The sequence below is a fragment of the Idiotropiscis lumnitzeri genome, chromosome 1, assembly GCF_059441095.1.
Source record: "Idiotropiscis lumnitzeri isolate Australia: NSW breed Sydney's pygmy pipehorse chromosome 1, RoL_Ilum_1.0, whole genome shotgun sequence".
NCBI classification, from domain to species: domain Eukaryota; kingdom Metazoa; phylum Chordata; class Actinopteri; order Syngnathiformes; family Syngnathidae; genus Idiotropiscis; species Idiotropiscis lumnitzeri.
In genome coordinates, this window is record NC_142391.1 from 35,614,381 (window position 1) to 35,629,398 (window position 15,018).

Genomic DNA, 15,018 nt, shown 5'->3' on the forward strand with positions numbered 1-15,018 from the left:
CAAATAACTCTTAAAAAAACATTCTCTTCATGCGTTAACCAAATGAAATGTATCTTGTAAGACTTTGACCACGCCCACTGTCCAGTGGAACCCTTTGACGTGGCACGCGATGCGGACGTGACGTCGCAAAGCGAGCACAATATTTCTCCTCATCCTCACTTCTACTGCACATCCTCTTCAGGTGTGTGCAACATCGACAGTAGCTTGTGAATCGGTACAATGTGGCTGCTGCTATTCAGTCTCCTTTCCTGTGCGTCCTCATATGAGGTGGACCTCAACAAACTGCAGGACCTGGCTCGGGCCAGGTTGGAGGTACTGTAGAATACTCGACACTGGCACCGGACAGCGAGACAGAGATGTTTCAAGGGCTTCTTGGTTTACGACATTTCGATTTTACGAACGGCGCAGTAATACGTTATACACGGATTTACTGAGTTGACTACTGCATTAGCATTGCTTAGTGAGTGGTAGATTAAGACGCGCTGCGACGTATGTACGGAAACTCAGTCGTAAACCGAGTACCACTTGTAATGATTTCACAGTGCGGTTTTTTTATCGGTTTGCGCATGCGTGGAAGAATACTAAAACAGCTACAGCACACTAAAACGTACTACAGTATATTTCACGTGAGAATATTGTGATTTTGATACTATATGGCCCACGCGTTCTGTATTTTACTTTTTAAAATCTGCAGGGGAAAAAAGACAAAAGCAGAGGTGGGATGAAGTGTTGTACGTGATGTACTTCCTCAAGGGGAATAGCTGGCCTACTTCCACAGTCGAACAAAAGCGTGCTGTCTGTCACTATTGTTTGAACGGGAACGCCCACAACTTGAAACCTTACTCTCCCGTTTCCATCAAATAGGTTAAGCAGCTCTTCCACAGGGCATGGGAAGTTAAAAAAATGGATTCAAATACTGCCCTACTCACAAAATGTTAATGATTTGGGGCTTTGGTGAGATGAACCTAAAATACACTGCTACTAGTGAACTTCATTTGACGTTATCACTTTTAAATGTAAACGTGCAACATGTGACTGCACTTTGGATCTTTACTCAGGTTTAAGATTTTTTTCGTAATTGTACATATAAGCAAGTGTATAAAGAGCCATTTAATATTTAACAGACACACACCCCCATACGGCACTTTTGAGGTCAACTAGCGATTGTTCCATTCTTTTAATTTTGAAGGTATTTACATAGATTAAACTCTACATGAAATACTTGAAATAATGGAAAGGATTTGGACATTCCTGTTTTGTGTAAGTAAAATTGCCAAATAACAGCGTATGACTAATCACAAACTTGTCAGCATGCACTCACTTTCTTTGAAGCTGTGGCTTGCCAGGCGAGCATTTATCATCAAAGACAGTGAACTTGGAAAACAAGTTATTGCGAGGATAAATGTTGTGCATTATTTTAAATTGAAAGTCTGCAGAATTGAAAGGGACATAACCATGTTTGACGCTAATTTGTCATTTCATTCTGGGCTCCAGATTCAGTTTTTTCATTTATGTGCAAAAAAAACAAACAAAAAAAAAAAAACACGTGGATTTTTCTACTTAATTCATTTTTCACAAACACAATATTAATTAGAACGTGGGCACGTAGAAACAAGAATACATAATGAGGCAAATGTAGCCATGAGAAGTGATCTGAAATTAACTCTGTTTACAATTGTTAAACAACACAATGGACTCATTAAGATGCGATTATTACATAATCCTATAAAGATAAAATGCAAGTAGAATGTAACTCAATGTAATTAGAGTAAAAGTAAGAGTTCTTAACATTATGCCCGCCGAAGCTAAATTATGTTGGGTTCAAATTGCTGTGACAAGTTGCTTGTTACTGCCCAAATCTGCTGACACAAACTGCAAAATATGTTTTCAATAACAATGTCTCTTTGCAGTCATGTGGTGGATGACAGTTGAATAGGCTCCGAGAGGTAAGTTGTAATAAGCAGCAATAACACAAATGTTGATGGCAATTATCTCTGGTAGACATGTAACTCAGCGTTTACTTCTGTGTGCAGGTCAAAGCCTTTGTGGTCGAGGATGTTCCTCTTTAGTATCCTTTTGTGAAACACACCTTCATAACTGTATGAGAAATCAACTTTGAAAAATGAGATGTAACGGTATCTCCTTTGTGTTCAGAATCCTACATTTCCCCTCGGGCACTTATACATTTAATCTAACTAAAAGGTAGACCGCCAACTAACAGAAATCGGGACAAACAAACCAAGATGTGCCCTTATTTTCTTTTTGAACAGGTTAGCTTGAGTGTATGTAAAGTACGTGCGCAACTGAGACAATCTAGGGATGGAAAGGCATTGATCACAGCAAATTGGATGAAGTAAAGCGTTTTGCATGGTACAGTACGTAGGCGGCATAAGATGTCCAACAGTCCTTGACCAGCGCTCCCTCAGCCATAACCTAGTGATGAAGCACATCCCTGGGGCCGACCCTGAGCTTGTCCTCCTGAACCATTACTACGAGGAGTTGGATGTAAGTTGTTTTGTCTTGATTGCAATTACATCGGCACATGCTCCGGTTGCAGTTACTCAAAAATGTTAAGTCCTGTGATTACAGTTTGCAACGTTTTCCAAATGCACTATATCAAACCCATTAAGGGACGCTTCACTGACGTTAACATTGCCACTTCTATAATAGGTTTGCATGTAAAAATGACATCAGTACTAAAATGCTCCCCCTCTAGAAGACTGTAGTGATTTATTATTTTTTTTTGTGATGAGATTTACGATAAATTTCCATGCCCTCTTTTGGAGCTTGGCTTCTTTTTTTCCCAGTTTCAGCGTCTACATCACAGCAGGGAGGCAAGCGATTTAATCGCGCTCGAACTGTCAGTTGTGTTTAAAACGGTGAGCAATCGCCACCAAAATACAAATGCACAAAGTATAAAAGCGTTCTGCACAATAGTTTAGATTTTCTTTTTTTTTAAGATTTTGGCTTCTGATTTAGCAACTGAGGAGATCTGAGTCATGGTGTCATGTTTCCTCAGCGGGTCGCCTTGTCTGACATGACGCGCTCAGAGATCAACGGTCTTCTGGACCAACTGGGCTTCTACAAGAAGGCTAAAGCAGATGACCAAGTGCCAGAAAAGTTCAAGTTCGCTCCTGCCAAAGACAGCCCGTTTAAAAGTAAGCCAGCATCCGAGCGTGCCACTGCCTCTGGGGTCACCGAGAACGCCCCCTCTGAGCCTGAACCCGAGGCCAAGCACAGTGACCTATAACAACAATCTTACAATATGGGACTGCTGCGGGACAAGAGAAGCAGATCCCGGAACAGTGGAGGGACAAACCACTAAATGACTTATTTCTGCACTGATTGGTTCATGGCATTTCATTTGTAATTCTTTGTCATATCGAGGTCGCCTCACTTGTTTCCACTTGTGTCTGCTCCCGACCCATGAGCTACCCAATGAAGCCGCAGGCTTAAAATCTGTTGATTGGTCTGAGGCGGATGCTACATGTACTTGTGAGCGGGTTGCCAAACGCAAGATTCAAGTGTCACCACTGTAAATGAATAAAATGTTTACAACAAATGCATTATTGTTTTACAGGAGAAAGTAAACTACAATTGGGCTGAGTACAGGCATGCTTATACGTTGGCAGATCCAACAGTTTAACAGTGGAAAAAAAAACTTCTGCTACTTAAACTTAATTCTGAAACTTTTTTTTTTTTGTAGAATACCCTTTTTTTTTTTTTTAAATTACCACCATAATTATTTTCTGGGTATAGTTGCATGATTTAGTCCTGGAGTTACCAAAACACCTTTCCTAATGAAAATCTCAGTGGTAGTGAAAATCATTTAAAGAGCAAATTTGAGTTATCCCGAATGATCCCTCTCATGGGCCCTTACAACATTGTATCAGCTGCAGTACGCCACATTCAGACCCCAAAGAGAAATAATACAACACAAAGAAATTTTGTCTACTTTAATGAATTCACATTGAGGTGCGGTGCACAGAAACATCTTATGTGCAACACTCCCGTCCCGTGGACCGTTTCTGTCTTAGTTGGTGGCACTAGGATAACATTTTAACTGTAAAGATCTACACAATAGAGTGAATACATTTAGTTTTATCCAACCAAGAACTTAAAACACTGCAAATTGTAGACATGAAAACATAATTTAAAAAAAAATTGAAAATTATTTTAGTTGTAAAATATAAACATGCACTCATGTTTGCTTATGTTTTGTTACAAGGGAGAGCTGGAGCTCATCAGTTCTATACTTTCATTTTTTTTTTTTAATCATTACTACTAGAGTTGTCCCTTTTCTCCAAAAGCCTACAATTAAGAACAAACAAAGGTGTTGCTGGCAAGATCATTTGTCATCGTGACACACATTAAAACAGTACACAAGTTTTGCCCAAACTTGATACTTGTGTTCAGTAGCACTGCAGACGTCAGACAGCCGATCTTACACTGATAAGAATATAGTTGTATATGTACTACAAATGAACAACCCAGTGCGAATGCATTAAATAGGAATATCCTAAATTACACCAGATGGAGAATAATAACTTAAAACTAAATATAATACGACCAGAGTTGGGTCAAAAATTTCAACGTACCAACATTAAATGCCAATAATGCATCACAAGAATTATTGTTTAGTGGGACTGATGACATTGAATTTACAATAGAAAATAGATGTATAAATAAGTTAAAAAAAGGAATAGTAATGTATAGTGTTGCCTCTTGCTGTGTGTCACTAGCATACGTACGACTGAATTAGGGCAAAGAAAAAAAGCTAAAGACACTAAAAGGGTGGTTGTGTTCAAATGTTATGGTTAAAGTTTGCTCCTTCAGGAGCATCTTGTCGGAAAATACATGTGAATTTATCCAGGAGAGGGCAACACTGCTGACGGAAATATTTAACACACTCAAACAAAAACAATCCGCCCTGCCTTGTTCGCTAGCGAAGGTGTGACCCGGCACACCGAGGCTCAACGTTTGTCACAAAACACACGTCAAAGGTCATAGGGCCGACCCATGGCCATCTCGTGCCTGCGAAGGTGGTTGACCAGAGACTGCACGTAGGTGAACACGCATTTGGAGTCGGGTTTGTTCCCCATGATCATCATGTCCTCCACTTCCAGCAGAGGCATGCAGTTGGCGTACGTCCTGGGGGGGCATTCAGAGAGACAGCATGAGTGTGACGATGAGCAAGCGGTAACTACAATCCTCTTTCTGTTTGATAAAGGGACGAGCCAAAATACACCACATTCATAATTTCATTAAGTACTATCAAAGCTGATCATTGTCTTATCTTTTTATAAGAACAATTTGAACCGCTCTCAATAATCTCATCAAATTGTTCATTTGATCAGGTGTACAGTACGATCTAATGAGATTGCAAGCAAGGATGGAGTTATATCCTTCTAATTCGAAAAATGAATTTTGATACTGCAACATCAAACAGCTTCAAGTGAGCACTACACACACTGACCACATGGTGGCAGTATGCGTACATAAGGCAGCTCTTCTATCTCAGCGTTCTCCACAATGCAGTCAATCAAAAATGGCACAGTCTGCCCTCCGGCATGAGAACATAAACAACATTGTAAAGTAAGTCATTTTCTATTTTAGCAACCACAGATGTGAATCATTCTTGCTTTAAAGCCGTCTTTAAAAGGGTTTGAAAGCCTAATGCATAAACACATGTAAACTATCACTTGATTAAAAGAAACCATGAGCTACAACACAAGCTTTCTGATGACTTTTTTTTCCTGTTTTGCCTCCGAAGCTGTCTGTTTGAAACGCTGTGATACATTTATTCCTTTTAGAGTGTTTAAGAGCAGGTCGACCTGGCCAGATGCCTCAGTCAAAGTCTGGATAATATGCACAAAGGGACACAAGAATACCATGTTTGGCTCTTCTCAAAGATGAACAAAATGTCCTCTTTGCATATACATTCCACGTACAATTGACAAAACATGCTGAGAAGAACCACAGTAAGGCTTGCTTTTCCCTCTCTCACCATGGGTTCGCTTTTAGGCTCGGGTGCGACTTTAGGAGGAGTTTTTGGTTTTAACCAGGCCTTTGGTCACCAGACCCCTGTAGAACTCCTGCAGGTACGTGTACACACACTTCCAATCGGGCTCGCGCATCTTCACCATGTCATCCACGTCCAGTAGCTGCGGACAGTCCACTAGTTTCCTGCGCCCGGCAAGGATCGGGGATGGACACAGACAGAGGAGGAGGCGAACGATACAAGGGATGAAGAAAAGAAAATGAGAAAAGACGAGGAGGACAAACAGATGGGAAAATACACAAAGGAGATAATGCAGATAATGCAGTGAGCAGCCATGATACAGATTCAGTGGACAGAGAGAGAGAGAGAGAGACAAACAAACAAATATTACATTCGCAGTGTGCACACAAAAAATGTGTTGACATGCTTCTTAAACATCGTACATATGTGGAATAGAATACACAAACAGACATGAGACGAAACTGTCAAATGAGCATCAGGTGATGCTCATTTAGCCTTTTTTTGCATTAAAACAATACAACTATTATCATAAGGTGACTGGAAAACTTTGTATGTGCTGACTTCAGATAAAAAAAAAATGCAAGTGGCCTCAGTACATGTGAAGAGTGCACATCCACACACAAGCACTCAGGTGGTGACTGTGGTCAGGTGACAGTCCATAAATCACAAACCAGTGTGGGCATGGTGCACATGGGTGACATCACAGGTATGGTATGACGACAAGAGAAATCAAAATGAGTGTGGGAAGAAGAGGAAAAAAGGAGGGAGACGATATCGCAAGGCTGATGGGTGGACCTTTTTTTTAACTTGATTGTTTTTTTTGCCAACAGCTCTGTGGATTCGAAAGGAGATGAGATGGCAGAGTCCTGGTAATCAGTCTTATATTATTAAAGATAACGTATTTTTGGTTTATTTTGCTTTTGTGTCAAGGGTCCTCAACATATGACCCAGTAACTCAAATTTGTACCCAAGTCACCAATGCAATGGTTAAGTCTGAATTATGATGAATACCATTGTATTAAAAAAAAAATAATAAAAATAAAAAAACATCAAAAGGGGAAAAAAAGATTGTGGTAACTGAGTGTCCTTTCATGTGCCGTGTGACAGTTCGTACCCTTGGAACGCCATGTCGGGACTGTGGTAAACTGAGGACACCCTGTGTTCACAAGGAATGCTCTTCGATGTGTAAAAAGGGCACTGCACTCACTTGGCATTTGACTGCTTTTTCCATTAGATTTGAAAGTATTACAACATTGGCTGAAATATTTGTTCTTGGCTACTCACCTAATAAGGTAAGACACAAATCACAGAAAATCATTTCTGAGGTGAATGCAGAGTAATAAACATGTTAAAAGACAAGAGCTCTGACTGTTATTAATACAGCTCTTGCATTGGCTTATCTATATTTTGCCGTTTCATCCATATATTCGGTACAAGGATGAATTAGGTAAGCCTACGCTACATGGTTTATCCACGTCAGAAACGACAAGGCTGAATTGGTGACTCACCAATGACCGAGTCACCCTAGTTGTGCGTTTGAACTCACTCTGCATTGCTGAAGGCCACCTCAAAGTTTTGCCTGCGGTTGCTGGGACTCAGAGAGCTGTAGTCAAAGGCCTCTGGAAAGAAGTTGTGCACCAGGGCGCAGAATGCCATGCCGTTGCTCCAGCTGGATGAAAAGTTTTGTATATCCACATGCTGATGGAGGAGAGGAAACATGGACAGTTTAGTGATGGAAACATTCCTTGGCTAGTTAGATATTATCCCCGGCCGAGGGCGCATTAGCAGGTTGGCCTCGACTTTTAACGGGTGGCATGAAAGGAGAGTGGCGAGCACGTGGCTTGGAGGTGCACCTCATATGAGCGGGTCTTGGCACGGCACCAGTCGAGCAGCATCTGCTTGATGGAGTTAGCGTTAGGTACACCAAAGCTGGTGGAACGCTGGACCTTGTTTACTTTGGAGACCACCTGATGTCCCGGGCTTAAAGAGGAAAGTTGATGTCAATACTTGCTTGCTCTTTTCTAACTTTGGTTAGTCTCTCCGTGTTTATCCTCACCCGCCTCCCTCCTTCTCCAGCTTTTCTATCATGGCTTTGCGGGCCTGCATGGCCGAGGTCTTGGGCAAAGTCTGCGCCCTCATCAGCTCCTTGCGTCTCTCGGCTTGCCTTCGCTCCACCGCGGCCAACCCGCCACTGCGAGACGATGACTCGTCTTCACGATCGAACACGCTGAAATAATCGTATATGTAACACTTCATTAGAAAAAGACTGACAATCTCGTAATTGTGTGTCACTGTATGTTAAAATGATGCAAACGTTAAGTTTAATTCATATTTTTTGAATGGGCTTTTTGCCGAAAATGGCATTTTTTTTTATTGTTTCTTGTTCACATTTGGGAACTTATTCATATAAGGAGATCTTATCACAATTTTTTAACCATTCTAAAGGAACCTGTTAATTTCTATTAATATAGCGTGCTTTCTAATGGATTATATACTTGAAACATTGCGTATCCCTGTATTAAGGGTAGAGATATGTTTGATTTTTTTGGGGTCAATAATGAAAACGTATTTAATTAAAATCCCATCGCATAACCTATTGTACCAGTTGTGACAATTCCTGGTTAATGACATCCATTTAAAAAAAAAAATAATTCACAGAACCATTTATTGTGGATATTAATAATAAGGTTCCAATAATAAGGCCAAACTGAGGAAACCAACGACTCACCTGCCTACTTTTTGGCTTGTATTGGAGGAGGATGCAGATGAGTAGCTGAATGATTTAGACTGGACTGTCCCTCCTAAAAAGTCGAGAGAAAGATGCGAGTCAAACACTCACACCCGTTCTGAACACTGCCTGTTTCGCATATGAATTCAAGTGATTCAAAAGAGGGAAAGAAGTGACAACTCACTGTCTGTTTTCTGCACATAACTAGCCTCAACAACAGTGCTGCGAGATGATCTGCTCCCATCATCTAAGCACACACGACATTAGTTGAGAAGCGCAGCTCGTACATTCTCAGCAGGTTCAATCAAATGCATGATTTTAGGGAGGCAGGAAAAAGCAAAATGGCAAAAAAAATACCCGACTGAGTGAAGCGGTCTGTCTTGGTGACTTGGCTCAGGGTGGAGCCATCTGCAGACTTCTCCACCTTCCTCATCACCACTTCTCCCGCTCCGACTCCCGCACGACTTTTGTTCGAACGCTCGTCTCTCTGCTGCCGGAGCTCCTGTAGACGGGTCTCACGTTCTTTTTCTCTCTGATCTGGAGAGAAGATGAAACAGATAGAACAGAGAGAGGAGAGGGAGAGAAGCGAGGTGGACAAAAAGAGGTTAAAAGTCTTTACTTCCACAAATAGGGATAAAACGGGCTTCCGAGGGAAAGTGCATGAAGACTTCTGTCGAGTGTAATGTGCAAACAGTGACAAAATGCAATGATCACCCCAAAAAATATTTTGAAGTTTCAAATGATTTAGACCTTCACTTTACTTGCAACTTTTAGTTATAACCGTATCATGCACTTAGAATTTCATACATCACTTGACATATCTGCATGAATGAAGTAGATGTGTGAAATTTCAGAACTTCTGATGCGGTGAATGGCAAATGCTGCTCTCAAACAAAAAACACAAGAAGCATGCTTCAAACTATCTTGCATTGACCAACACATGACAAATGTGCGTTTTATTCCATTGTAGTTGCTTTACAATGGTGGTATGGTGCAATCTCACACAAGCAAAACTGAAAACGCAAGCATATGAGCTGTTAAACCGTACTGCAAACCAACCTGTCCTACCTATCTCCTCTTGAGTACACCCCAGCATGGCCTCTGAGAGCAGAGTGAATGGACATATTTGGGAAATTCCCACTGAGCTTATTTGCAATATGCAACCCATCCTTGCGTCAGTGACTTTTACACGTTTGAATTCTCGAGGCATTTTATCAGCCATGATAGAAGTAATAGATTGTTACCTCTCTTTTTCTTGCGAAGGTCCCTCATGGCTGCACGGATCATTTTCCTTTCCTCAAAATCTTTGGAGTCATCAAGCTGTTGGAAGGGATACAAATAGTAACAATGAGAGGTTAGTCCTTACACAATTCGGGTCACAACTGTTTACACATGCTATTCTGACGATGATAATGTGCCAACACACAGCAACAGTCTATGAATTATCCAAATATAACCCAGCTGTGGAGATTTACTACGCAGAAACTCTGCACATGTCTGTAGCTGTTGTAGTTGTCACTAAGTGGATGTATAAATCATTTTGAACTTGAGTGTGAAGTACCATTTTATCGAGGAGCTCTTCATCCTCTATGGCAGCCAACTGGTCAGCAGTCAGTTTCCCGGGAGATTCCTCAGCATTGGCCTGGATTGTGGAACCATTTGGGATGTGCGCCTGGACTGACGGCCCGGTTGAAAACACCGGCTCTGAGGCAGCGACAGGCTCCATCTCCATCTGCACGAGACAAAACAAGACAATAAGAGCAAGAACATAAACATGCACAAAAAAGCAAGGTGCCTACTTATTTATTGTGAGATTGCTTAACTGTGACCATAGTTGGGTGCAACGTGAATCTCTAAGGCTGAAACAGTTTATTGCGTTTTATTATCAGACCAGGGTGATGTTAAGAAAACACAACCAAAGTTTGTTGACATTTACAAAGTAATAGGCACGGAAGGATTTAGGTGAACACCATAATAGGCTTGAATCCGTGAACTTGGTTTCAAAGCCCACAGTTTTCCCTCCTTCTGATAATCTTCTCTTCTCGGACAAAGACTGCCCACTCCACATAGCTCATTATTTCTTCCACCCCCTGCCCCATCTGGCCATGGCAGAAAGAGAGATGGCGAACACATGAGAGGCACTTGTTCATTATGTGTGACTGACAGTGCGTTTGTGTAAACATTTTTTTTTTTTTTTTTTTTTTTTTAATGTAACACCATTAGACAGCACATAGGAGAAGATACATCAATTGCATAGGAGATTTACAACCATTGTGAAATGTGTTGCGAGGCTGTACGAAATGCAGTTAAAATCATGAGAAGAGTCTCTCCAGAAAACAACGATGTATGACGTACTGAATTAATGTTCCTAATTAAAATCATTGGCTCAGCACGGCGCACCAACTCCAAAGGACAGAAAATCGCAATGTAAAATAAGCGTTGAGTGCAGCTGTCATAAACTATAAATATTAATTATTGTATATAAACATTACTAAGTACATTTAGGTGGTGGCTGCAGCTTATAGTTAAAAGAATCCATTGTAATATGACTAAATTACATCTTCTATACATGCTTGCAAGTATAAAAACTAAAGACACCACTAATTGGGGACTAAAGAAATTGAAAATGAACCTAATGTGGTTTGAAGGGCCGTACACTAAAATCTTTGTGTATTTCTTTGAAGTTGCAACACTGTGGGAAGCATTTAAGATAATGAAAGTACCTCGGTGCAGTTGTTTGGGAGGGAAACGCCTTAGGCGCACACCAAAATATATTCAGTGACCATGAATCCTAAACAAAACACCTCTTAAAACGTTCACATGGTGCTGAATGCCTGTGGAAGACCACTGAAGCTGCGGCCTCTGTGCTTTTGCCGTAATCAGGTCCAGGTCCAGATATAGCTCAGACAGCTGTCTCCATCCCGGTCTACCACGCTTCTAGGCAGGCCCCGGCCTGACCAGGTCTCCCCACAGAGGGACAACGGCAAGACAAGCCAGTATTGCATGATCACTTTTGAGCAAATCCTGGTGAACTTGTGGCCCCGGGACTGGGTGGAATGACAAGGAATGTTTTGGGTTGCAGCGCGGCCAAACAAGGCCTCCGAGTTGAGCAGTCCGAATGTGTGCAGCTTTGTGGGGGTGGAAAAAAAAAGTCTTTTTGCGCAAGTCATGTTTAAGACAATTCGCCAAATTCAGTGTCTTAGTTGTGGAAACAGAGTTGAGGCCAATTTATCGGATTTATTTACATCAGTTCTTCTCAATCAGGTAGCACCTGTCAGATCCACTAGCAATACTGTGTAGACCCACACACACCTGTCACAATGGGTCTTTTGAGGGATATTACAGTCACCGCTCCCCACGGGAAATAGCGAGCACTAATCTAATATCTATAGAATTTAGAACTTGATTGAATTCTTATAAAGAACTTAAGGCTTCAATAGTTATGATGAAACAAAACTATTCTGCAGTGTTAAATATAATTTCAGGTCACGTCACATCACCATCATCCACATGTGAATTAAAACATGTTCAAATTAAAGCAACAGATTTAAAAAAAGGAATCATCATATGCGCACCACAATGCTGCTGTTCCATGAAATGTTTCCCATCAGGGCAGGAGCAGAGAGAGAGCGGCAGGACGCAAACGTGGGAGGGTGAGAGACTGTCGCGGGCTCAGGTTCCAAAGGTGTTGGTGCCTCTAGGCATTTTGAAGCCGATTCCACGTCCTGGGGTTTCGGTTTTCTTTCCAGGGGTTCAACAGGTGGAGCCTCCCCAGTTGAAATAGTTAAGTTTTCCTCATGGGTCGGATGAGGTTTTACATTTGTTGTTGGGCAGGCAGGGGAATCACTCAGTGGAGAATGGGAGACGGGGGTTGAGATAACTTGGGGAAGGGGATCAGAAAGCCCCATCGCCTTGCAAAGAGCAACTACGTGCATCTTCAACCTCTCCTGTTGAATCCTCAGCGTCACGTTCTCCTCTTGCAAACTAGCCAGTGCCTGGGCCAGTGGCACCATCTGAACTTGTGCCTGCTCCAGCTGTGAATCCACTTGCTTTCTGAATGACTTGAGGTCACTGTGGATCTCCTCCACCACACATCTCAGGGCTAATTCAGACTTTCTCTCACCAAACTGCTCTTCTTCATATTCTTGTTGAGAAAGCAAATCTCCAATGACCTCCTCAAGGCCAGATGCAGAACAAGCACTCTCTGGGCTACCGAGTGCCTCTGGACCCTCTGGGTCTGGTACGTAGTCCAAGTTAACACCAGGCATTGCCGCAATGGTCCTAACTGGCTGCAAAGTTCTATATTTTTCTAAGGGGCCTAAAAATGTAAATGTCATTCAGATAATGAAAACAACCCCCCAGCAAACAAGTGTCATTTTCTAGGACCTGTCAAACAACACATGCTCTTTATACACCCCACAAACCACCCCCCTTTAATGACCCAAACCGTGCCAACCAATGAGCATGCAAGGAATCCCACTGCCAAGGCAACAAAAGTTCCATCCCCTTTTTCCAGGTGCCACAGACATGTCTATTTATCTCTGGCTCATACATGATTCTATTGAGCCAGTCAGCGGTGGGGCAATGGTGGAAGCCGGAGAGGGCACAATTATATATCGATTAAAAAAAACAACAACACGCCTATGCACTCACATGCACACGTCCTCTTGCCCTTCACACTTCCATTGGAAGACAAACATACAAATATATACATATATATATATATACATATATATACACACATATATATACACACACATATATATACACACACATATATATATATATATATATATATATAGTTTTGGGCTGATGATGGGATCTTAAGAATTACACGTCTTAATCTCCTCGAGATTGTTCGTTTGAGCTTGATTGCATGACTGTGCTTAAGGAACATCAGTGTGGTTGTTTGGGACTTAAAGACAGGCTGACCAGCGGGGGTTCGCTTGGACATTGTTCTCGTATTAAATGTCTTTTGTTTGATATTTGATAAAAAAAAAAGACCGGCAGCCTCAAAATCCTAACAGAGTTCAGTGCATGTTAGGTTTGTGAGGGAGCTGCTAATTCATTAAATGTTTCCGGAACATTGCAGTCCATTTGCAAATGAAAATTGGAACATGTGTATGAGGATATATATAAGTATTACTCAGATGACAGTACATTTTATCTCAAAGATAAGATGACAACATAGCCAAGCACTTCATTGTGGAATATTTTGAGTGAACTCTTAATCTTGAATTTGATCTTCCCTCCTTCATGAGAGAGAGAGAGAAAGAAAGTGAGAAAGAGTCTGTAGTATAAACTCCTGCTGCTGTTTCTAAAAATAATACAATGTGCCACCCCATTAGGTGTAGCAATAAACGCATTCAGTGAGCAAAGAAATAATAAATCTGAATAAGTATAAAATTTAAGTAAATCTTGCATATGACTGGGGACATTTAGGTGTAGAAAACTTTCTAGTTCGCACCCACTCCCCAAACCAGACTATCATCTGCAATGTACAGTATGTGAAGTGGTTCGTCAAGCACCACGTGTCACGGCACAGCTGTATTTTAACAACGGGGTCATCATCACACTGTGCAAATCCATGACAGGCCATCACTGACTGTGTGCCACGGAGGTCCATAGTTAATACAAGCAGCAAGTTGCAAGTATGATCTGGGGCTCAAGAGTTATCTCTGTGGCTGTGACAAAAACTGTGACCGGGGCTGTCAACACTCTATCATATTGGCGCCCAAGGACGAGCGCAGCAAGACGAGCAGGAACAGCTGTGACAACAGACTGTGAGGCCTTCATATGGAGCTTTGGTAAACACCTGACTGAATGGTCCATTTTGACCTCATCCCCATTAATCTGATTTTGTGTAACATCATTAATAATGAGCGGCAACTCCAAAAGAAACATGCAGAAAGTCCTTTGTCATTTTCAGAAATCTTGGGCTTTGGCTATGTAAATGTGTTTATCTTGCAGGTCTAATTTCACACAGTATTTGCCTATGCTGCGATGTAACTTTTATGGACACAGGACAGTTATATTTGCCATTATCGCGATGGTCTCGAACCATAGTAAGCTACACTGTAATAATTCATTCCATTCAGATGAGATGGGCAGATATCCATACGTTAGACAAGGCAAAGAAGCAACACTGCCTCTGGCCACAGCTGTCGCCAGTGCAAGAGCAATAAAAATATAACAGTGGAGGTTTTCATCAGTGGACCACCGAGGAGTCAAGACCACACAAACAGATCAAAGAGCAACATCCTATGGT

General features: G+C 41.6%; 2 protein-coding genes across 3 annotated transcripts in view; one reads left to right on the forward strand and one right to left on the reverse strand.

Annotated features, from left to right (window-relative positions):
* Positions 1-52: 52 nt before the first annotated feature.
* selenom (selenoprotein M) lies at positions 53-3,562 on the forward strand. 2 transcript variants are annotated; one of them, XM_088298171.1, is made up of 6 exons: positions 53-312; positions 1,911-1,946; positions 2,034-2,068; positions 2,427-2,505; positions 2,808-2,879; positions 3,020-3,562. In XM_088298171.1, the coding sequence occupies exons 1-6, from the start codon at positions 220-222 to the stop codon at positions 3,248-3,250; spliced, it is 546 nt and encodes a 181-aa protein (XP_088154297.1). In that variant the 5' UTR covers positions 53-219; the 3' UTR covers positions 3,251-3,562. The 2 variants fall into 2 exon arrangements, with proteins under 2 accessions (XP_088154297.1, XP_088154307.1); XM_088298181.1 differs by lacking the exon at positions 2,808-2,879 and having other exon boundaries at positions 82-312.
* A 379-nt stretch (positions 3,563-3,941) lies between these two features.
* Positions 3,942-15,018, reverse strand: part of smtnb (smoothelin b) — a 55,973-nt gene continuing 44,896 nt past the window's right edge. The window contains exons 11-20 of the mRNA XM_088298204.1: positions 10,312-10,482; positions 9,995-10,070; positions 9,810-9,851; positions 9,108-9,287; positions 8,935-8,997; positions 8,751-8,823; positions 8,079-8,249; positions 7,876-8,002; positions 7,569-7,720; positions 3,942-5,151 (exon numbers count right to left, since the gene is read on the reverse strand). Coding sequence (XP_088154330.1) covers positions 4,998-5,151; positions 7,569-7,720; positions 7,876-8,002; positions 8,079-8,249; positions 8,751-8,823; positions 8,935-8,997; positions 9,108-9,287; positions 9,810-9,851; positions 9,995-10,070; positions 10,312-10,482 — 1,209 coding nt within the window. The 3' untranslated portion in view covers positions 3,942-4,997. The remainder of the gene's footprint in view (positions 5,152-7,568; positions 7,721-7,875; positions 8,003-8,078; positions 8,250-8,750; positions 8,824-8,934; positions 8,998-9,107; positions 9,288-9,809; positions 9,852-9,994; positions 10,071-10,311; positions 10,483-15,018) is intronic.